At 35.2% G+C, this 23,511-nt stretch overlaps 7 protein-coding genes across 7 annotated transcripts; 2 read left to right on the top strand and 5 right to left on the bottom strand.

The window, feature by feature from the left end:
* Window positions 1-1,357: 1,357 nt before the first annotated feature.
* On the top strand, window positions 1,358-3,792 carry RO3G_00464 (uncharacterized protein; the record flags this gene model as incomplete). Its single annotated transcript, XM_067655055.1, has 3 exons — window positions 1,358-1,458; window positions 1,520-2,538; window positions 2,600-3,792. 3 exons carry the CDS (start codon window positions 1,358-1,360, stop codon window positions 3,790-3,792), a joined length of 2,313 nt encoding a protein of 770 aa, XP_067511156.1.
* Window positions 3,793-4,177: 385 nt separating this feature from the next.
* On the bottom strand, window positions 4,178-5,793 carry RO3G_00463 (2,3-bisphosphoglycerate-independent phosphoglycerate mutase; the record flags this gene model as incomplete). Its single annotated transcript, XM_067655054.1, has 2 exons — window positions 4,178-5,470; window positions 5,521-5,793. 2 exons carry the CDS (start codon window positions 5,791-5,793, stop codon window positions 4,178-4,180), a joined length of 1,566 nt encoding a protein of 521 aa, XP_067511155.1.
* A 2,631-nt stretch (window positions 5,794-8,424) lies between these two features.
* On the top strand, window positions 8,425-10,674 carry RO3G_00462 (uncharacterized protein; the record flags this gene model as incomplete). The annotated part of the gene is made up of 1 exon (XM_067655053.1): window positions 8,425-10,674. The coding sequence occupies one exon, from the start codon at window positions 8,425-8,427 to the stop codon at window positions 10,672-10,674; it is 2,250 nt and encodes a 749-aa protein (XP_067511154.1).
* Window positions 10,675-11,097: 423 nt separating this feature from the next.
* Window positions 11,098-12,129, bottom strand: RO3G_00461 (uncharacterized protein; the record flags this gene model as incomplete). The annotated part of the gene is made up of 3 exons (XM_067655052.1): window positions 11,098-11,134; window positions 11,199-11,613; window positions 11,664-12,129. The coding sequence occupies 3 exons, from the start codon at window positions 12,127-12,129 to the stop codon at window positions 11,098-11,100; spliced, it is 918 nt and encodes a 305-aa protein (XP_067511153.1).
* A 975-nt stretch (window positions 12,130-13,104) lies between these two features.
* RO3G_00460 (uncharacterized protein) lies at window positions 13,105-14,436 on the bottom strand (the record flags this gene model as incomplete). The annotated part of the gene is made up of 6 exons (XM_067655051.1): window positions 13,105-13,177; window positions 13,239-13,820; window positions 13,870-14,025; window positions 14,078-14,126; window positions 14,185-14,248; window positions 14,305-14,436. 6 exons carry the CDS (start codon window positions 14,434-14,436, stop codon window positions 13,105-13,107), a joined length of 1,056 nt encoding a protein of 351 aa, XP_067511152.1.
* Window positions 14,437-16,723: 2,287 nt separating this feature from the next.
* Window positions 16,724-17,378, bottom strand: RO3G_00459 (uncharacterized protein; the record flags this gene model as incomplete). Its single annotated transcript, XM_067655050.1, has 4 exons — window positions 16,724-16,803; window positions 16,854-16,938; window positions 16,998-17,035; window positions 17,213-17,378. 4 exons carry the CDS (start codon window positions 17,376-17,378, stop codon window positions 16,724-16,726), a joined length of 369 nt encoding a protein of 122 aa, XP_067511151.1.
* Window positions 17,379-19,684: 2,306 nt separating this feature from the next.
* RO3G_00458 (uncharacterized protein) lies at window positions 19,685-21,334 on the bottom strand (the record flags this gene model as incomplete). The annotated part of the gene is made up of 4 exons (XM_067655049.1): window positions 19,685-20,600; window positions 20,659-21,025; window positions 21,072-21,273; window positions 21,332-21,334. 4 exons carry the CDS (start codon window positions 21,332-21,334, stop codon window positions 19,685-19,687), a joined length of 1,488 nt encoding a protein of 495 aa, XP_067511150.1.
* Window positions 21,335-23,511: the final 2,177 nt, after the last annotated feature.

Here is a 23,511-nt window from a genome sequence, read left to right as displayed (position 1 = left end):
AAAGATTCTACATAAGCTAATAAGCGATTTTCTTCGAATTTATCTGGCACCTGGAAGAAACAGAAAGTATACTAAGTATGTCAAGTAGGCAAAGGAAACACTTGAAACCAAAAAGAGCGAAGAGCAATCCTCACAATTGCCAAAGACCATCCGCTCGAGGATTCAGATAGCTAACAAGTCACAAAACTTTCGCTGCAATTTATTTAAAACAGAGAGAAGTTGTCGAGACAAGCTGCTCAGGAAATATTTGGAGAGTGGGTACAAGGAAAACAAGTGGAAAGAAAAGGCAGATCGCTATGACCTGAGGATTCAGACATATGAGAGAATCCTTCGAGAAGAGGTAAGGGAGTACAATAGAAGAGGCAAATGTAGTTTTGAAATTTAATGAGAGAGTTATATTTATACCTTATCCTCTTTTTGCACAAGTTGCTTCAAGCAAATGTTAAAGACCAATCAATCCTTGCATCATGATTGACTTGATAAAAAAAATAATATTTTTTTATGAAAACTGTAAACGAGACATTTCAGGTGCTATTGTAAATGGATTCAATGGCCCCTATAAACAAATTGAAAGGAAAACTGTTTAAAGTTACTACCAACAACAAACCTTGAGTACAGTAACAAAGTATTTACTTGCTTTAATGCTACAAAGAATTTGTCGGTTATGAATAATATTTGAGGATATGATCAAATGATACTAAAGCCTGTTTATGTAGAAATAGAATTAGGTTTTGAGTTAGACATTGATAACGATAGTTGCTAATCCACAACACATTGTTATATCTGATCTAATAAACATTTAAGCCAAGTTCGCTTGAGAGGTTTATTTATCTGTAGATTTGATGCTAGCTTTGATTGTCACAGATATCCGAACCTAAAATTACATATGTTATTTATATATTTGGCTTTACCTTTTGGTGTGTCAAAAGTATAACTCTCATATGAAAACACAATTCATAGAAATAACAATAGCATAAGCCACTAACAATGATTTTATAATATACAACAAATCAATATATCCTTCTTTGTCTTCTACTTCAATTACTTTCCATATATCGTAATACAAAATGTCAATTTGAAAGTATGGAGACGGCCAATAAAATAGTGAGTAACACCAAACATCATGTCTCTGTATGGTTGCGCAAAGGAAAAAAAAATAATTCTCTCTCTTGTATACTTTTTTCTTACGTGATGAAGAGAGCAAGTAGTTCAAGTAGTGGGACGGTAAAATCATAAAGTAGAATTAAAATCCTTTTTAATAAGTTATTGTTTACAGCCAAGCGAAATTGAGTATGCAGTAACAAAATTACTTCGAACGACAAAGTCTCTGCTAGAAGCTTTGACCCAATGGTCAAACATGCACACTTCTAATTCTGAAATATTTGAGATTCATGAAACACTTGAGAAGCAGCTTCTTTTTGTATCACAAGCATTCGAAGAGGCTGGCGTTCCCATGAAGTAAAAAGAAAATGAGAAATGTAAGCCTTTGCGTTTCCTTATTTATGTGTACTATCCATAGTGATTTACAATGGATTCCAAAGCGTTTGCAAGAATCAATATCTATAGCCATGATGGAACAACCTTCCCCAGCAGCTTTAGATCAGTATTTACCACGTATAAGAGAAGTCATTGTTCATTTACTTCACGGACTTAAGGGGAAGCAAGCCCAGCTTAGAGAAAAAGATAGAGAATCACGGAGTTCTATTCGATCCAACAGCAGTGGTGACCCGTGGAACCGAGAAGTACCACTGTCAGCGTTAAGTAGAGGCGGCAGTACTAGTTCACAACGTTTGATGATGTATCCTAGCAGTTCTCCACCTCTACCTCCCATGTCCTCTCCTCGTATGAATGCGGAGCATGATGGCTGGTCCAGTGGAGTGCCTCGTCCATCAATGTCTACCAACGATCTTTCAGCGAGAATCTTGACCAAGAGGCCCTATTCACCTTCTCAGCAGCCATATACCTCCTCCTTCATACCTTTACCTACAAGATCTACCTCATCCACTAGACTGCACATCCCTACACCACCACCTCCCCCACCTGCTCCAGTTACTCCTGGTCCAAAATCATCAGCATTTGATGAAAATGACCCGAACACGGCCAATGCTTTGGCTGCTTTAAAGCGACAGGAGAATCTTGCTCGAAGATCGTCTGTTCGCCGTGCTTCAATGTATCGTGGTAATGGTGACTATTCTAATATATCATCCAGGTTGCAGGATGCGCCACCTGTTCCCTCTTTGCCAAAAAGCCAATTAACACGCGCTGTACCAGAAGAAGGGGAAGAAGACGAAAAAGGAAATGATGATCAGGAACTTACCTTGTTTCTTCAAATTGGTAAGCAAGTCAAAAAAACAATATACCAAGGCGAATTGAGTATGTCTGCTTTAAACATGCTGTTTGTTGAAAATTTCAATTATTCATCGCGTCAAAATGATTTCCCCAATATTTATATCCGTGATCCAACCATCGGCGTGTCGTATGAGCTAACAGACATGAATGAAATAAAAAACAAATCAGTTTTGTCTTTACATATTGACGGTAAAAAAAAAAAGGCAGCGGAAAGCATTTTTGATTCTCACACATATAATACAACCTATAGAACAGGAAGAGCAGAGAGAAAGTCAAAAGGAATTGATGTCAGCTTTGTCTGACTTGTTCCGAAAAGAGTTGAAGGAGACAAGTCAAATACTTATGAATCAGATAGAAGAAATGAAGAAACAGTTTGGGCTGTTCAATGAAACGATCATCAGAGAAATAACCACCGAAATTTTAAATGATCTAAATAACAGCAGACAACCCAAAGACGATCAGCCACAAAGAAACAAACAGGAACAGCCACAAGAGGCTTCTACACAAAAAGTTGACCCAGAGCAATGGAAAAAGCAATTTTTAGAAATTGAAAACCTAAAACGTGACATTGTCGTCCTTCGACAATTAGATCATGAATCAAAGGAAGAAGCTAACCAGATGATTGAAGAGATAAAGATGAAGGCAACTACCATAGTCAATTCAAGTATCAAAAAAGACAGCCAGATATCATCCGCACGATTTATCTTGGAAGAAGGAAAGAAGAGCCTTTTGGAAAAATCAGATAAGATCACGAATCGATTGGAGGATTTACAGGATACGATTGATCAATTAAAACTAGACGTCACCCAAAGAAAATGCCGACCTTCAGAGATACAGATGAAGCACTGTGCCAAAGAACGCAAGGAACTTTCAAAAGAAATTGAAGAATTTGATATGTTTATTGCCCAAGTAAAACCAAAGTGGAAAAAGACTTGGGAATATGAATTGCAAACAATCGTAAAAGAGCAACAAGCTTTAAAGGACCAAGAGTACTTGCTGACTGATATCAAAGATGATTTAGAAGCTCTTTCTGAAGTGTTTGAGCAGCTAGAAAAGATTTATGCATATCAAGTGAGCGCTAAGCCCATCGTACGTGAATTCCGAGTTACTCCCGTAGAAGAAGGCTTTGAAGGAATGGCAAGTGTCTTGAAACAAGTAGCAACTATTGATGTAGATCATGAGCGCCGTTTACGCGCTATGGAACAGGCAGATAAAATGAGACAAAGGGAATTAGCCAACCGTACTGATGATTTTGAAAGGGAACTAGTTAGTTTTGTAAATACCAAAAAGTTGAAAAAGACAGGTGGAGCATTAGAAATTGATCGTTTACGCAAACAAAAAGATGAGGAGATGATTAAGCAGCTATATGAAAAGAAGGCATCAACTGATGAAAATGATTTAGAACAAGACATAAATGAAGAAATGAAGGCTGGTGAACCATAGGATTTTATTCAAATAACAAATAAAGTTTAATAGACAGCATCATCATTGGATTTCTAAAACAAAGTAAAATGAACATGGTTGCATCTATTCTTGGCAACTACACCTCTTCTCTCTGTCTACGGTTTTGTCTAAGCTATCCTGATGCTTACTGTGATGCTGAGAACTTGTCTCACTCAATTTGTATTTCCTCTCTGAATTGTATTCTTTATATATACACTGCTTTCCTATAGATGTCTTCCTGATGTCAAATCAATTGGTTTATCAAGAGCCCAAAAATGGTATTCATCATTCAAATAGGTTCATAGTTATAATACAATGGACTCATCCGTCCTAACACTTCATTTATTGATCATTCTCTAGAATTATACATGTATACACGAAAAAATTAAGTTAATAAAGACTTTCCAGTCATTTCCTTTGGAATGTGAAGTCCCAAGTAATCAAGAACGGTGGGTGCAACATCACAGAGAGCTCCAGAATCAGCGTCTTTTACAAACTTTTTACCTTGATCGTTCACCATGACAAAAGGTACCTTGGCACATGTATGGGCAGTAAAAGGGCTTTTACCATCATCCGACAACATCTTTTCAGCATTACCATGATCAGCAGTGATGAAAAGAGCGTAGCCATGCTTTTGGCAGGCTTCCAGAATAGTACCAATCGCTTTGTCTGTTGTTTCAACACCTTTGACAGCAGCTTCATAGACACCAGTATGACCAACCATATCAGGAGGGGCAAAGTTACACATCACGAAAGGATATTTGTCAGAAGCGATAGCCTCGGCTACTTTATCAGCCACACCAGCAGCGCTCATCTCAGGCTTCAGGTCGTAAGTAGCAACCTTTGGCGAGTCGACTAGGCCGCGATCCTCAAGGTTGAATTGTGCTTCAGTACCACCGTTGAAGAAGAAGGTGACATGTGCGTACTTTTCAGTTTCTGCAATATGCATTTGAGGAACATCATTCTTTCCTAACCATTCGGCAAGGACGTTATCCATAGATTGAGCAGGGAAAGCGACCTTGAAAGGGAAATCACTCTTATATTGAGTCATGGTAAAAACCTCAATGTTCTTGGGTACAGGTGAATCAAAAGGACAGGGAGCGATACCTAGTGCTTGAGTGATTTCACGCATACGGTCGGAACGGAAGTTGAAGCAGAAAATGGTATCTCCCTCCTTGATTTGACCCTCTTTGTTGACAATGATAGGCTTTAAGAATTCATCCGTTTCGTCAGCAGCATAACGATCTTCGATTGCCTTGACAGGGTCGGAAGCTTCCTCTCCCTTACCTTGAGTCATGCCATCAAAGGCAATCTGAATACGTTCCCAGCGCTTGTCACGATCCATGGCATAGTAACGACCAGTGACATCAGCAATCTTACCATATTGAAGCTTATCCAAAGATTCAAGAAGCTGCTTCATGTATCCTGCAGCAGATTTAGGTGCCGTGTCACGTCCATCACCAAAGAAATGAATATAGGACTCGGGGACACCAGCATCTCTAGCTGCCTCTAACAAGGAAACTAAATGATTAATGTGACCGTGGACACCACCATCAGAAACAAGGCCCATAAAATGAAGTCGTCCATTGGTGCTCTTGGCACGCTCAAAGGCATTCTTGATATTTTCTACTTGTCCAAATTCTTTTTTTTTCATAGTAAGGTCGATACGAACAATGTCCTGTTCATTTTCAATAAGCACATCTTTGTTTTTCTTTATTTCTTTCTTACCTGATATACAACACGACCAGCGCCGATATTAAGGTGACCTACTTCAGAGTTACCCATCAAACCATCAGGAAGACCTACTGCCAGTCCGTGAGCGGCAATACTTGTGAAAGGATGCTCCTTTTCTAATTTGTCCATGACAGGTGTTTCAGCATTGTAAATAGCATCGCCTTTATGATCTTCTTCGGGAGAGATACCCCATCCGTCAATACAGATAAGGCATGCCTTATTCTTTGGCGTTTGTTTTGTCTCTGGCATTTCTCCTCCTCCGGGCATTTTGTATGAATTGATTACAAAAAAAGTAGGAAAAAAAAACAGTGTAATGCATTTCTATATAACTTTTTACTTTTTTAGTAGTGTATTACAAATTGTGACGCAAGATCAGCCAGATAATTCCATAAAAAACAAGATCAGCTAGATTAAAAGGGTTTATGCATTAATTAATGCTAAATTGTGAATGGTGTTTTCCCCCTTTTTTTTATATTAGAATTTTAATACTAAAGGAACAAAATAGTTGAAAGGTTACAGAAAAGAAGACGTTGGGTTTTTTATTATTATTCAACAAAAAGTTTGAAATATATCACATATAAACTTAATTACATCATACTATTTCTTGAAATACCACGCAACTTTTCTACTTTATATGATATCTTTTATCCGCTTCGAGAAGAAATCAGAAGATTTTTTTGTTCTATTTTATCTTTTTTGGCAGATGAAATGTGTCATAGAATCGTTAAAGTAAATTGTACACTATCTTCAATCAATCTTTTTAACTACTTATTTAATGAGTTTTTAAGTTGTTAACAATCAACAAATAAACATCTTTGTTTGATACCATTCAATATTTTAAGTAGCATTGTTTATTTGATCATGTCTATCTTTAAAAGCAAATAAAACGAATTACATGTCATTCGGAATGATTCAATTGTATCTAAAACACATTCAGCCACCATAAGCTAATTGCATACATTTTCATTAGTAAATACTGATGGCTTATTATCAAGACCACATAATCCTATGGTTATTGTATACAAAACACAGGTCTAACGAAATATAGTTTACTGGATTCTCTTTCTTTTTGTGTACAAATTAATCCCTGTTATTACATAATTGTGATCTTCATGTTAGCAAGTGCGTATTGATATTTTGTAAAGAAGAGTACATTACGCTTGCTCTTTTTATATTTAGCATGCATTCAGAAATGTCAAAGAACTGCTCTGATTCACTTGGGTACTTGAATATTTTTATCACGTGAGTACAGCACAATCCTTCAGACACATGTACATCATTACACATCTTTATGTCTGAATATGGGTAACTGAAAAAGAAATAGGCTTTTTGAAGCTTTTTTAACATCATTTATTCTTCTAATGTCTAATTTTTGACTTTTTTGAGTAGTGGTAATACACTGACGGTCTACAGGATTTACATAAAGTTTATCAGTGAATGTAGAATAACGCTAAGCGCTAATTAAAAAAAAAGGTGTGCTTTGCAATCCAAAGAATTAACGCATTGACGAACTAAAAGATCATTGTGAACTGGTTGCGGTATGAATGTGGCTTGCTCATATAAACAAATGATATTCAATCGCCAGCGGTCTTTTAAGAGATAAATGTTAAAAAATCTTTTACTGACCTCAACGTTATTCATCCACAAAGCCAGAACTACGCTGTAACCACTAACAATCAGGGCTTTCGTTACTCAATAAGACTGAGACAATTTCTTTTAGGTAATTTGATGACAAAGAAAAAAAGAATGAAAAACACGATGGACGGACAATGAGTTACTTGTACAATAAAAAAAAAGTATTTTTTGCTTTATTTTTATCAGTGAAAAGTTTTATTTTTGTTACACGACCACGTTGAACGAAAAGAGGCAGATGCCAAAGAGGTGGTTCGATGATGAACAAAAGCTTGTTTTACATGCAATTTTTAAGTTTTATTTTTTCATTAATTGTGTGAGTATGCAAGAATCATCTATTTATATGAAAATGGAACAATCTCCTACAAAACCTGCTTGGTCCCTTCACTTGTGTAACTATACTTCAAATAAAGTAAGGCTTTTTATTGAACTAATTACATGTGCTCCATTTTACTAAATTGAGCTTTTACACGAACCAGTCAACAGGTAAATGATGAATTCTGTTGTCTTACTCCCTGGATGATTCGGTATATCAAGCAAACAGTAAATGAATGATGTTGTTATAATCGATGAATAGTTGGTTCTTTTTTAAATTAACAATTTCTCTAAAAACCAATGTTTACTGTTTTGCTACACAATATCAATGTGACACCAGGTAAAACCCATTGTTTAAGATTGCATCAAGGTACACTACATGAACATTTAGACCAAATCAAACAAGAGGAAAGCATAACAAGTAAACAATTTACTATTTATAAATAGAAAAGTGAGATGAAGGTTACCATGCTATCAACCATTTGTTATCGGAATTGGAAAGAATAAAAGATAAGACAAAAAGGAAATGACTAAAACAAAGATATATAAAAAAATGGTAGTAGCTGGTATAAAGATATTATAAGTAAGTATGACAAAAGTATTAAAATAAAATTATCTCTAATAAACTCAACCAGATTTGGGAGGAGAAATGAAGACAAGTATCCAATTATCAATAAAAAGAGTCAGAAGAGAGTTACTTGTGTTACAATTTATTTTTTGTAAAAAAGAAGCTTATTTTTCCCACCAAGAATCCACTTTCTTTTCTTTTTTTCTATTTTTTTTTCTATTTTTTTTTTTTTAATTTCTTATTTCATGACTTTTGATACAGCGCAAAGATCTACTAAGAGAATACGTGAAAATATTTCATCTTTTAACAAAGAAGAAGACGATGATGATTGGTATAACACACCCATTGGATTTTTCAACCAAAAAAATACAATAATTCCTGAAATGCAACGAAATGATTGGGTTAATAAACATTATGACGTGGAAAACTACCAATCTTCTGTACTTTCCAGTCCTCCAATTGATTATATGCTGCCAGCCACACCATCTACTATACCTATTGATATTCCCTATTCAACAAATACCTCAGAACAGCTTGATACTACAAGCATCGATAACACTACACCTTTCTCTAGTTTACACTGGCAAGATGATTATTTTAGTCATACAGAACCTCGTTCCTCAATCTCAACTGTAACTACCACAGCTCTGTCACCATCTACTTCGCAACCACTCGACACGCTCATTGATTTACCTTCTTTGAATCCACGAGTCGCAGATGCTCTATCAAAGGTTCAGCTGTCTTATACCGATAAGGGAATCAATCTAGAAGCAAAAGTATCCAACGCTACAGACTTGCGTTCCTTAATCGATGCCTTCAGTCATTTGTGCTGCACTGATATGAATGATGATAGTAATACACATAACAGACAATCTCAGATCGATAAGACCATTCTCTATCGTAACAAGAGCAATCAAACAAAGCCGGTCAATTTTTTTGCTTCCACTTCTGATCTTGGCCAAATATCAAATCCTCATTCAAGTCTGCATTCTGACGATAGTCTGCGGGAGATTGCTGATGCATGTATTGATACCTTCTTTACATGCTGGGTAAGATTTAAGCCAATTATCAAGAAATGTGAATTTATGGCTTGGTACAAATCTCAGGAAAGACCTATGGATACACTAATTATCAATGCTATATGTTCATATGTCTTTAGACATATGATCATCCACCACTCTCGTCCTGGTTTATCCTATTTCATCAAAGATCAAGCAAAGCTTAAAGAACAGGAAGAATATTTTTACAGCCGTGCTCGTGAATGCCTCGACCAATCTTTTGATACACCTGACCGATACACAGTTATTGCTTTACTCTTTATGAGCTTACGTGCTGAACCTTCTAAAAGACATCATTATGTTGGTATTGCATCCTCTTCGCTTCATGAGCTCGGTATTTACCCACGCATGGCCAATGAAGATGTTGATTCATATGAAAAAGAGCTGGATACAAGACTTTGGTGGTATGTATGGGCTGTTGATTTCTCCCTCTGGACTGCCGGTGCCCCCAAGAATACACCACAACCTCGTGTACCAGGTGAGGTTGATCTTCCTCAGGTGTTTGAACAAGATATCGACGAAACCGAGATCAGCGTCATCACGTTTGCTCAATGCTTAACCATTTGGAGAATACAAGCGGATATTGTGGCTGCTCTTTACGATAACGATCATTCGGAGTTAACTACTGAGCAACTGACCGAATACGACAAACGCTTGCTCGATTTCCACCATGCATTACCTAAATACCTTCAATTCGACAGTGGCTTTGAGTACGGATGCGCTGATCTTTTTATGGCCTGTCTTCGTGTCAATATTGAATATAATGCAACCTACATCATTCTCCACAAATTATTTATTCCTGAGATGCATGATCCTCGCCCCAGCCAGGCCTCTCTAAGATCACTCAACGTCTGCCTCTCCACTGCTCTGACTCAGTTGAGTGCCATCAAGACATGTACCATGGTCGACGTAGGTCGGTGTGCATTTGATCGTGATGAACTCTGGAGAGCAGCCGAGGTGGTCTCGGTCGCTATGGATATCTATCACACATGCGCCTCACCAGACGATCAAGCTAAAATCATTCAGGGGATCAGAGTGGAAGATTTCAGTCAAGGACTGTTAAAGTCGTTTGATATCCTGCGCCATACAAGAGAGTATCAGTTTGAATGCAGAGATTGGCTTCAAGTCGCTGATTGGATGCAGGTCGATATTCGTAGGCATCAATTAAATACGCCTTACCAACGCAAAATGAAAGATGACAAGACTGCAATCAAGAAGCCTGATTTCTTTTTGGCTCACCTCAAGCCACATCTTACTGTCGCTCCACCACAGCAGCCACCCTCTAATAAATTATCCAAGCAGCCTAAACAACCTAGAAAGTCCATCTCGTTTCAAAATCAATTCAGTGTATCCTCTACCACTAGCACCTCTTCACAGCCTTCAAGAAAATCATCCTTTTCAGCCTCCCCACCATTCGTTCAATTCAACAACTATGTTCCTCCTGAACCCAAATCACCCAAGCAACAAGCTCAATTTATCAATAGCAATGGCGGTAAAAATCAAGCAAGGTTCAGATATTTCAATCCACGTAAAATGAACAAGTTCCTTTTTATTGATGAACACCCTATGATGTAACATGTATGTTTCTGTTTTTTAATCAAACTTATTGTAAATTTTATCTATTCTTATGGCCCTCTTCTTCATATGTAAATAATGTTTATTGTACAGTATCAATAAATTAAAACTTAATATTACTATACTTTTCCTCTTTTTTTTTAAAAAAAAAAAAAAAAAAAAAAACTTCAAAATGATTATTGCTTATTTCTTTTTTAATAGAAAATGAAAAGGGGTATTATTTATTATCGTTCTCTTTGTTGTTGAATAAGTCTATCTTTAGATCTACGTTTTCTTAACGCAACGTTCCTTAATTGTGACATACGCCATCGATGTATATTAACCATTGTAGTCATCAAAACCACAAGTATTGACCCAAGAATAGTATAAAATCCCGGTTGTTCATTAAAGAGAACAATACCAAAAACGAATGCTAATACCACATCACCAGCCTGAATAATGTTTGCCAAACCAAACGGGGCTAATTTCAATCTATAATTGAATGAATCTCACGAACATTAATTTACCTCTCTCTTTTTTTTTACCCGTGGTTAAGTAAAGTTTGTCCCAAAAAAGCGACAAGTCCAATAGCTCCAAGCATCCAAATAGTATCAAGTTGATCTGGTATCACAAATTCTTGTAGACGAGGTAAACTAATGACGGAAGCAACAAGGCCGAAATAAACCATGTGTACAACGACGTGTGTGTCTTGGCCTAACTTTCGAGCTGTCACATAGGCCATGGCCGACATGAGTGCTCCAACAAGCACAGCAGCTGTGGCAATTGACCTTGGTACATCCTCTACTGTCATTTGTTGATGAAATAAAACACTCGGCTTGATGACAAACAATAAGCCGATAAAGCAGACAAACGAATAAAATCCATCCTTTACAGAATAATTTTCATTTAAAACACTCGATGCAATGATGATCTTGAATATCGGACCAACAAAAAATACAACTAACAAAAACATGAAGCTCTCTTTTCCCTTTTGTACTTTGAGACTTTACCTGTAGCATCAATCAACGGCAATTTTGTTAGACCGTAAAAGAATAAGTATAACGCAATGGAACTCGTAAGAGCTCGGAGCAAGATCCACTTTCGAATTCCTTTTTTTCCGAGCGGATGGACACCCAAGATCAAGCAGCTGATTAAGCCAAGAAAAAGTTGCATGGCAGACCGAGCAAAGACAATTTCAAAAGAAGGTATTGTGGTTTGCAAATACTTTACAAGTACGGAGATAATAGCAAAAAAGAGTGAGGACAAACTGAGTAATATCACACCCTTTGTTTCCTTTTGTCGTGTGGTCGCATCGGCATTAAATGACCAAAGTGATAGCGATTGTCGATTATTTTGTGAATTGGTTATTGTACTTCCAGCTTGGTATTGCTCTTGCGATAAAAGCGGTGTTGACTCATTGACAATCATAACACTCGAAGGTATAGGGTTCACTGTTGGTTCTTCTTCAGAAGGCATGTATTAAAGAAAATAGACAAATAAATAGAAAAAAGGCAGTAAATTGAAAATGGCATTTAATCACTTTTGCACACACACAACAATGGCAATTCAACTGCATATCCCTAGAATCACCCCAAAGTAAAAATGCCAAAAGTTTAAATTAGCTCCATAAGGTAGATGTTGACAAAAGACTGTATCCACTCTTCTCCTTAACCTCTTTATCTGTTCAGATTCAAACATATAACATAAACTTTTTTCTGTTTTACTGACAAAGCGATACCTTTGTAATTACATCAGAAACGATGAAAAAAATAAAAACAAAATAAAAATACTATGCTAATGGCTGCTTTGTTGTCATAAACTAATAGTACATAATACGACAATGGTAATTGACTCTTGTGGCTGTTAAGTTAATATTAAGTCATGCGTCTTCTTTCATTAAATATTCATGCTTTGACACATGCTTGTTATAAAAAAAACACAGCACTAGATCTTTACTAAACTTCATCTTCATTGGATCCCAAAAGTACGTATAGTCAAGAAGAAGATTCTTTTAAATCACATAGTTTCCAAGGAGAATCTCAAAGGTGCAATTAAGACTGAATAGAATCTTTATCTCTGTAATTATATTTCTATCATTTTATCCTTACAGATATTCCTCCCTCAAGAACTATCGCTTGAATTCATTAAATGGTCTATGTCTTTATGGAACAATCGAATGATTAATTAAGTATTATAAATCACTCGATTTTTCTCGGAAATAAAACAATTTTTTCACAACTTGACTTACAAAGTATAGCATTTCTTTCAAAAGTTGATCCAACTCTTCTTATCATCAAGTTGCATGTACAACTTACACGTGAAACACATATATTTATATCAACATTATTCCAGATAGGAGGATTTACTTTTTTGCCTTAAAAGCATCACACAAACGTGCAATAAAAAGTGAGAAGTGGTGTTTATCTTTATTAGAAGCACATGGGAGTAAACTTAAAGTTCAGGAACAACACGATCACAACCATAGGCACTTCTGCCAGCATTACAATCCGAGTATTTTTCACAGCTATTGGGAGAAAAAAAAGGCATGAGTACCAACAAGAATTATAACGATTTACTCCTCTTACCATCTAATACAGAAATCTGCAGAGCTTGGTTCGACCAGGTTGACATAATAAGGATAACCAGCACAAACAGAGTTGGGAGGAGATCCTTTGCCATGGTTGTCGTATTGTCCACCATCATCCTTGCTACTCAATTGATAGGCTGCAATGTTCAATGTACCGCGCACTTGGACAAAGCCAGCGGCAGTATTCGTTTGATACTTGGCAGACTTGATAAATCCAGAAGGGAGTACACCAGCACCAGGGGCATTAATGTTGGGCTTGGTACAAAAGGCAACAGCATTCTTTTCAGAGTTAGCAATAGCGTCCGTGTCTACCTTACCACCGTTTGCTTGCTTGTTACCGGGTGAAGGAGGCAAGAAGATACAAAAGTTGGAAGAACTAGAGATTTGGACAGTCAAACCGTTGGGTCCAGCAGTGGTAGTAGCAGTAGGAGTAGCAGGAGCAGTATTCTTGGTGGTCACTTTAGTCGTAATCGTCTTGGTACCTTTTACGGTGGTCTTTACAATAGTCGTAGTGGGTTGAATGTCACAGATGGTACCATTAGGATCAAGAACACACTTGTTGGTAAAGAGATTACAGCAGCTATTATAATGGGTTAACATCGCAAGCAAGTGGTATAAATTTCGCTTACCGAACACCAGAACAATCATCATCAGTTCTACACTCGACTGATGACTGTGTCATGGTCATGACAGTAGTTGTCTTGGTCTTTGTTGACTTTTTTGACTTTGTTTTAGTAGGAGTAGGAGTTCCAACAGTAACAGCAGTAGACTTTGTAGTAGGATCACTGATAATTATTGTATCAGTCAATGTACATATAAGCGGTATTATAGTGTTACCTAAGACAAAGGATCTGATCGATATAAAGGTTGGTACAACTAGGATTGACTTTAAAAATGTGTGTGTTAATTGGGACTAGGCAGATGATCATTTTAATGTATCTTACTGGAAGGATTCCATTTCCTTAATTTAGAGAATGTTAAACCAAATGCTTTATCAATCTTGCTACACTAATACAACAATATTATAAGAATTGGATACATTGGTTTAGTATCATCATACTTACAGTATCGCCGTTTTTAACAATGTAGGTCTTTTGACAACTGACTGTGTATTGTTCAACCACATTGCTTTTAGCTACTGCACTTGCCGAAAAAAGTGTGACAGCAGCGCAAATTAAGGAGAGTACGCGAACCATTAAAAAAGGAAAGTAAATTAAAGAAAGGTGAGATAAATAAATGAAAAAGGGTAAGGAATAAAGATGAAAAAGAAAAGTAGCAATGCCTTTTTATATAAAAGCTTACAATTGCGGGAAACAGAGCATTTGGTTGGGCGATTCTTTTTCGTTGGTTCAAGACACGAGGAGAGAAAATCTCTAAAGAAACCTTGGTACAACAAAGCACAAGCGATCCATTTATAAAACATCTAAATTTGGTGTTTTTCTTATTATATTATTGTCGGAGCCAACTGGTCCTTTAGCTGAAAAAGATTGGTTGGTCCGGGCGGATGTAAGTGTATTTTTTTTGTGTTCATCACGAATTTTTAAATAGAAATTTATCTTTTTACTGAAGAAAACTGGTCCGGAATGAGAAACAAATAGTCTTGAGACTGAAGAAATTTGGTCCCAAAAGTGAAAAGAATGAGTCTAAATGGTCATGGTTTATCAATTGATCGATTGAAAACAACGTGTGTTAGACCTCGACGATTAAAAGGAACTAGGTGCCAATGAACAATATTCTTTGACGATTTGTGAATGAAGCTATATTTAAAATGCTATATATTTAAATTGAAGTCCTCCTTCTTTATACAGTCACTTAAGAATGTGCTTTCACTAGTATTATGAGCAAAAAGCAAAACAATATCAAAGTATCAAAAAGACATATTAATCATTTGAAAAATAACAAAGCTTACAAAATGTTCATGGGAGAACATTTGGTTTGTATGAAGCAATGCTTGTACTGATCAATTTAAGCTGGTTTATACTCAATCTACACAATTTTCATAAAGCACTTGAGCAAGATCATCTATACCAATTTTGTTTCTCTTTTCCGAAGAAGCTACTTAGCATCAATAACAGCAATATATGTATAAAAACCGGGAAAACAATGCCTGAAAGTATCACTAATTCTAAGGCCAATTTGTACCATGATTATGATAGCGTAATTAAATTCAAGGTTAATTTGAGAATGCTATTGGAATTGAAAATGAAGAGCTTGGTCTCATAGCAGGGGAAGCTTGTCTAGTACATGGGTTATAAAATAAAATATAATCAGGGCAAATGTCTTTGTGAAGGGAAAGCAATTGAGGTTAATATCCGAAACAGTCTTTATCCCATAACAAGCCAATGGTGGCCAATATTTGCTAAAACCAATTTTCTGATACAGTATGCCGCTTTTCAAATCTACATGCTACAAAGCATCATTATTATGTAAATTTTCGTAATTTAGCTTAGCATTCCCATTACCTGTATTCAAATCAATAGTACCTGCTAGTTTGAGCACAAACCTATTTTTGAGAGAGCATTAAAGGACAGCCATTGCATTAAGCTTTGTACTTGACCTGCTATATGAAAGCCAACAGATCATAATGGAGACTACTCTGTTCACTCCCCTCATAAGGATTATAGCATTTCATAAATCCCAAAGTATACCGTATGCGAATGTAGAATTGAAAGCAACAAAGGTTACGATTATTCTGATACGGATAAAGCGCCTCTTACAAGCATTGATCCAGATTTAAATGACTTTGTCAAGACTAGAGATGGATGGTTTAATGCCGTCGCAAGTTAAACTTAGGACAAACCCACGTATCCTCTAAAGAACGTGAGGATGGCATTAAAAGTATAAATGATAATATCATACAATATATTTATGGCTCAAATGTAATAGCCTAAGAGCTTATGAGCATATTTAATACTTAATACTATTGCGTTTTTGTGAACCAGTAATTCCTTGCTATTGACTCTTTCTATTTTATATATAATCACTAATGAAAATATCTAGTGCAATTCCACTTATGTTGCTTGAGAAAGCTACTAATTGTAAAAGAAACCTCCATGAATTGGCGTTTGAGACATTATTGTAATGAATTTTTTTGTGGTATATTATTCTAAAAACAAATATGCAAGTACAATTGTTATAATACTTCACTGAAATAAAAAACAGCTTATATTTATCGTTTTTCTCTATTCATTTAAAATAAGGTTAACAAAGCATATGTAAAGTAACCTCAAGTATTTCTCAAAAGGTTTATAAAACGCCAAAATCCAAGCCTCAAATTCGATCTTTTTACAGCATTGAGTCGGAAAAAAAAGGTATCAGGTAATACCAAGGATCATTTTCTCTCTCTCTCAATAGGGACTCTACAATTTTGGGACTAAAGCTCTTCAGTGTTAGGACTATTTTTTTCTAAATCAGGAAATATTGTATTTATTTTTTTTAACTATAGTGCTTTGTAACTCAAAGATCTTATTTTTCGTGAGGGATTTACCATTTAATTGTATCAGGATGATCTTTGAATTGTTGGTAGTCTTCCATGTGAAAGAAGGATAGCTCGGTTTCATTTTCTATATTAAATCAGAAAAGCTACTTACAAGCGTATCAATTCAATATTTACCAATTCCTTGCCATGCTAAAACGGCACTGTCGTCTGAGAGAATTAACTTGTCATCATCCTCGATGTTTATAATTAGATTCATAGTCTATCAAATAAGGTTAGTGTCACAAAGGAAAAGAAGTATGAAAATCGTGTTAAAATTACCTTGTGTCCGTGAGCAACCGTGTAAACCTTCAGTGTATCTATTTTTATAAACAAAAACGTTGTTAATAAAATAACGAGCAAAAAATTACATCCATTGCAATACCAAATTTGACATTTAAATAAGGTTTCCATCCAGGCTGTGTGTGAATCTCTAATAATACAACATATTAAAAGAGGAGGAAAACATACAAAAAGGGAAAAATTGGTTTGCTTACTTTCAAGAACGAGCTTTTTTAAATCACCCACCGTACTAGTTTCGAGATTAACGTGTTGAAGAACAAGGTTTTTACATGTACGGTATTCAAAGTTCTTTATACAACGAACAGTGATAGTAGCATCTGAAGAAGGCTTGGCTAAATTTGTAAGATTCTCGTCTGACATCTCTTGAAAAGAAAAAAATACAAAGAAAAAACTAGAAAAAACTTTGAACAGTAAAATGCGGAGACTAAAATGTATACACATAATGGATCGACAGACACTTGGGCTTTATATACATTGAACAATTTGTATGTTTAATGATATTATAAAGAAATCTTTTAGTGTTATTTATCTTTGTCTAGCTTAAAATACTTATAGAATGCCGAGTATATGAGTTGAGAGAATGAAACAATTATTGGAGTACAAATTATACTATACTTACAAGATCATGTACCAGGAACATGTACACTAGTTTTTGAGTTAATTATAAACGAAAGCCAAGACTTTCTTCGGGATATTTATACTAAGTAAAAGATCAATCAATCGATCATTTTACTAAAATTCTGTTTTTATCTTTGTACGAAACAGCTATTTAATTAATGCTTAGATATCATTTCATGGCATACATTCAAATTATAAAGTAACTTTGACTAAAAACTTGCGTAAATCTTTTAACCGGATTCGTGGAATTGATCATCTTGCGATAGATACACGTCTAAAGCTTTGTATTTGAACCATGCATCATTGACTTCATAAACTAAGCAACATTAATGAAGTCGAACATGTATGCCAAGTGCATAAAGGTTAAGAAGCTTATTATACAGCCCTTTATCTTCTGTAATCCCCTTATTTAGGATTTGAAGAATAAATTAAAGTATTTTATATTATTTTCACAAATTATTGGTCAATTTTAAAAACAAAATTTGATTCAACTATTTTACTCAAATTGGCCAGGAATGCTCTATAGAATAATAATAAAAAACAGTTCATTGAACAAGCCTTCTATCCAGGCAGCCATTAAGTTTAGCCGTTCAAGCATAAAAAGAGCATTGCTATCAGTAACATTACCTTAAGGATGCCGGTATTCGTTTGGTTACGATAACGGTTGCGATATCTTTTCGTCTATAAGTCTTTAGCACTTTATCACTAACCTTATTTCTCTCCTTCTATACTTAGATATTTTCTCATTCACTTTACTAATGGACCATAGACCAGAAACAGATAATATTATCATTATGTATATCTATTGTTATTTTCTTAAGTAAAAGTATTTTAATTATACATTCAATTAATGAAACAGACAAACATGATTTTATTCAATTACAAACTAATAGAATCTCTATATCGAAGAGATAGTGATGTTACTGTTTGAGATGTAAAATTGTCAAAAGTAATGAATAGTGATTTTTATGCCTTTTTTGCCAGCAAAACATCTAAAAACATGTTTAGATTGTGTCTTTGCTTACGGACACTAAATCACTGATAATTAAAAAAAACTTCTCTGACGAATCAAAAATCAACATTTGAAGTTATAAAGTTTGTCTGATAGTTCATTAAGCTTCATTATGTGATTTCGACTGCAAAAATATGGAAGACCTTTATAATATGGGCTTGTATAACTTCTCACCGAGCTGGATATATCCATGCGGCATGCGACGGTGGAATAACTGTACTAGATTTCATACATGGTCTAAAACAGAGCTATCTGCCGGCATTGGTTACCACCAAGATAGCAGTAACATATCTCAAAGAAGATTCAAAGTATTAGCATTGTCTAGGTTCTCTAAAGCGGCAGATTTTGACCAAATCTAGTACAGGCGAAGACGTTTAAAGTTGAGACAAGCTCTATATAAATAAATAATGAGAGGTGTTCATGAATTGTGGGAATGAATCAAAATTGAGTTGGAAGCGTTTGATATAGGTATTTGTTGCAAATACATTGAAATTATGTCGGCTAGAGTTCAAGCGGTAATAAGAGCAAAGGATGGAAATGCTATGTTCAGTTTTTTTTATTCATCTTCTTGAAATTTTTTTAATTGTTACCTTTTTAGAATGACAATTATTTAGGATGTTATTCATAAAATGTGATGAGTCTCCATAGTTCTTAATTGCAAAAATGTTGAATGATAACATAAAAAAAACACGTAAGTTCCAATTCAATAAAACTATCGTTTAATCTTCTGTAGATGTTCAAAGAGCCGAGGATTTTGTTTTAAATTCTTTCAAGTTAACGAGAATGGGATGCCACGTTTTTTCAACTTTAGGGACAATCTTAAGAGATCAACATATTCTTGTTGTAATTCTGAAGGTTTGGTAAATTATCTTCTTATCTTCACAATAACTACTGAGCAAATCGACATGAATAAGACAAAGTTCATACGGCTAACAAATGCACAGAAACTTAGATAAAATATAAAAAGTCCATTTATTAAACAAAAAAAAGTTTATACACATGCAAATTAGTTAAAGAAAAAATGCCTTCAATCTATTTAATCCTTGTTTTTCTTTTCTTTCTTCTCTTTCTTCTCCTTCTTTTCCTTTTTGTCTTTCTTGTCCTTCTTGTCCTTCTTCTCCTTCTTCTCCTTCTTGGGTTTCTTAGTAGCTGATTCTTCATCTTCATCTAAACGAGCTCTCTTTCGAGAAGCAGACTCGTCAACTGATTCTACGATTTCTTCATCTACATCACCCAATTCAGACATAACCTTCTTCATAACTGCAACGTTCTTTTCGGGAAGAGCACCGCTATCGAAGAAAGCAAGACGATCTTCAACTTGTTTCTTTAAAGCGAGGCCAAACTTGTCAGTAGGGGCTTCGGAGAAACAATCAATACGGGAGGCGATAGTACATTTGTTGGCAAGATAACGAGAAATACGTCCTTTGTTCTTTTGACCAGCACGCCCAATGAATGACGAATGATAGATCAAACCGTATTTGGGTGTGTTACCCTTTGTTTTTAAAGCTCTGAAAAGAGCTTTTTCAGCACCCAAGATTTGAAGGGTAGAGGCAGGATATTTGGACAAGTTAGTCAAGGAACCAGCTTGAGAGATCAGACGAGCACCAACAATGTCACCCACCAAGGCAGCAAGGTTAGGAGCAACGTAATTCATCTTTGTGGTCAAATAAGTGTGAAGGTTCTTACGATATTCGGCAAGACTGATAACACGGTCGGCAAAGTTTTGAATATTAATCATATCAACAGGTGAAATATCTGTACCCATAGAAGAACGGGCAGCATCCAAAATTTGTTTAGCGATGGACTCATCTCCATCAAGAATTTCAGCAATAGATTCTAATTTTTCTTCGTTGAGATCACCCTTGTTCTTTACAACCTTGACAAGCTTAGCGTATTTATAATTGTCATTCACAATCTTGATCATTTCAGGGAAATGCCATGAATACCACTCCCTACAAAAAAACTGTTCAATATATATCTGTTGGATTGCGCATATATGTAGTACTTTACTTGACACGCATAGCAAATGTGTTGACATCTTTATCCAATTGATCTAACAAAGCAATAGCTTGGATAATCATGTTATCCGCACGGTTCACGTTGAACTTGACCTTGGCACGAGAGTAACTATGACCAAGACCAAGCTGAGCTTTTTCCAAATCACCAGATTTCAATTGACCTAATAACTTTTCGGCCCAAAGACGAATACCACGAACAAGTTCTTGAACCATTTCGTCAGAAGCACATTCAACATTCAATTCAGCTTTGACAGCACCAGCCAAGTTCTTTTCTCCAACACCCAAAACAACTTTGTTTTTCTTGCCAGACTTGGGAAGATTCATTTCTAAAAAGGCCTTTAAAGAAGGGTTGACAATACCTGACGGAAAGAGTTAAGTATTTTTTAGACTTTTTAATTCTTTTACCTTCAGAAATGTCGTTTGCATTTTCTAAAGCGTCAGCAGCATTTTTGAAAGGAGCAAAGGACTTAAGTTTGAGCATTTTACTGAACTTAGGAAGGTCCGCAATAGAGTTTTGAACAGATTCTAACTTGGAACCAATTTCTTCGGATTGAAGGCGCTCAAAAAGAGCATAGCCTGAAGCTGTTTCAAACAAGACAAAGTTGACCTATCATATATTAAAGCTTGTTAATTTTCTCTATCATCTTCAATTTAAATAAAGGTACCATTTGCTATAGGAAGTGAGTGAAAGAGAAAGAAAAAAAATGGTTCAACACTGTCAATAACAACTGAGATTGCTGCCTGTGAATAAAAAAAAAAAAAAAAAAAAGTAAAAAGTGGCGTATATTCGAGACTGTTTCTTCTTGAATAATTGAATTTACCACTCTCAGATATTATTTGCACATACAAGCCGACTGTGGTTTTTTCGTTTGCCAAATCATAACTTAATTGGTCGGCTAAAGTCGGTTTTGTCATGTAAATTAGCCATTTTATAATCATTAGTTTCTTTGTGATTAATTGGCTTCATACTCTGTACCTAAGTTCATTTCTATTACAGAGCTATATGGCTATGCAGCGTCTTTATAAAAAAAAGGGAAGCTTCTTTCTATTTTGGGCCAAACCAATTTGATTGGCCAGTTTAATTTAATCTTGGACCAAAGCAAACTAATTGGCTGGTTTCTTTCCGTAATATAACAATGAAGTTTATAAATAAAAGCAGAAAACAAAACTTGCGCGTACTCTTTGATAAGTTAAAAGCTAAAAACAAAAAAAAACTTTGAAATTTTTGTCATCTTTTCATCATTTCGTTTAAACAAGATATATAGAATGGATGATTCTCTATAGATTAATTGCAGTTCCATAATAATTTTTATAATTAGGTTCTTGTCATTTTCCCACTTTTTTGATTTCAAATTTTCATGTAATTTTCTCACTTATATTTCGGAAAGAAGGTTCATATGATTTACTGCCATATCAATACATTACATTAAGCTATACGGTATAAACAGCAAATAATGCCTCATAATTCATTAAAAGTAAAATCGAGCATTTTTGTAAATTTGTTTTTTCGCATAAAAGTGGGACTCTGTTAAAAGTTCACTTATCGTGTTGATGCAAGTATTATGTTGTACTTAAAATTAACTTTAAAATAGATAGCAATGGCTTATTTATTACGAAAGGTAAATATAAATCATTTACTTTCTGCTATTTTTTTAATAGTTAAAATTTGTGTTTTCTTGAATATTGAATAAAACCAGAAAGAAAACCAAAAAAGCTAACTCAAGCAGAAAATACCAATGCTTTTTTTTTATCTTATTTCTGAGTAAGTATTTTAGCAACAGACACGTGTATTTGGCGATCAGCTTTGTCTCCTTGGAGTTTGATCTTCCCCCACTATTGACTGAAGGCATGCGCTGGCGAACACCAACAACCTCCTGGAACCTTGCATTGCCTTTGCATGTGCTACTTTATGATTTCGAAAATATATCAAACTCCATTATTACCCAACAAAATCATATGTGATTTGTAGTGCCTTGTGCTGTAGAACAGCAATTGGCTGTAGCTAATATTTAACGAATAAAGTCTTTACTCAAGATCGTAATAAATATAAATATGAAGTAAAATATAAGTTTATTTGAATAAGTTCATACAATCAATCTTAAGTAAACATAGTTCGATGGAGCATGCGTTGTATTTATGACAAAAATTTGGTAAAGAAAAAATGATCGACAAGAATAGTAAGGTTTTTCCAGTTCTTTCGACTAGTATATTTTATTTATTTATCTTTAGCTTTTAACTTTAACTGAAAATAGAGATCAATATCAAAAGGTATGCGCTAGTTTTCTTTGCAAACTTTATTATTATATTACAGAAAGAAACAGCTTTGGTCCAAGATTGAAATAAACTGACCAATTTACTTGGCAAATCGACAAAGCTATCTACTTAGCTGACTAAAGAATTTATTTGATTCGGCAAAATGAAAAAATCATGTCGGCCAATTACAGTTTCAAATTGCAAATAATTAGAAAATCCTGCATTTGTACGTAAAATTTCACAGAGCTCCTAATTAGCTTCGTCTGCTGATTTTTCTTGAATGATTGCCCAAGTTTACGCCAAATGATCACTGGGACTTCTTTTGATTTCTAGGGCTTCATCTCTTTGAGGAGTGAACTATTTCTCTTATAAATCACCTTCTCCATCTAACGTTTCTTTATATTAATTTGTTACGAGTATTACAGTATGTATCTCTTTCTTTGATTAGCTTGATAGCCACTACTCTTTGATCTTATCCTGCTCTCTACTAAGAGCCCTTCAATGTCACCCACTTTCCGCTTGCAATTGACGCTATACCGCATAATAATGGGTTGTGTGGCTTCTCATAATAATAAAGTCTTTCAAATCAAGT

The sequence above is a fragment of the Rhizopus delemar genome, genomic scaffold (assembly GCF_000149305.1).
Source record: "Rhizopus delemar RA 99-880 supercont3.1 genomic scaffold, whole genome shotgun sequence".
In the NCBI taxonomy this organism is placed as follows: Eukaryota; Fungi; Mucoromycota; class Mucoromycetes; order Mucorales; family Rhizopodaceae; genus Rhizopus; species Rhizopus delemar.
The sequence above is the reverse complement of the archived record's forward strand: the minus strand, read 5'-3'. Positions and strand labels throughout refer to the sequence as shown.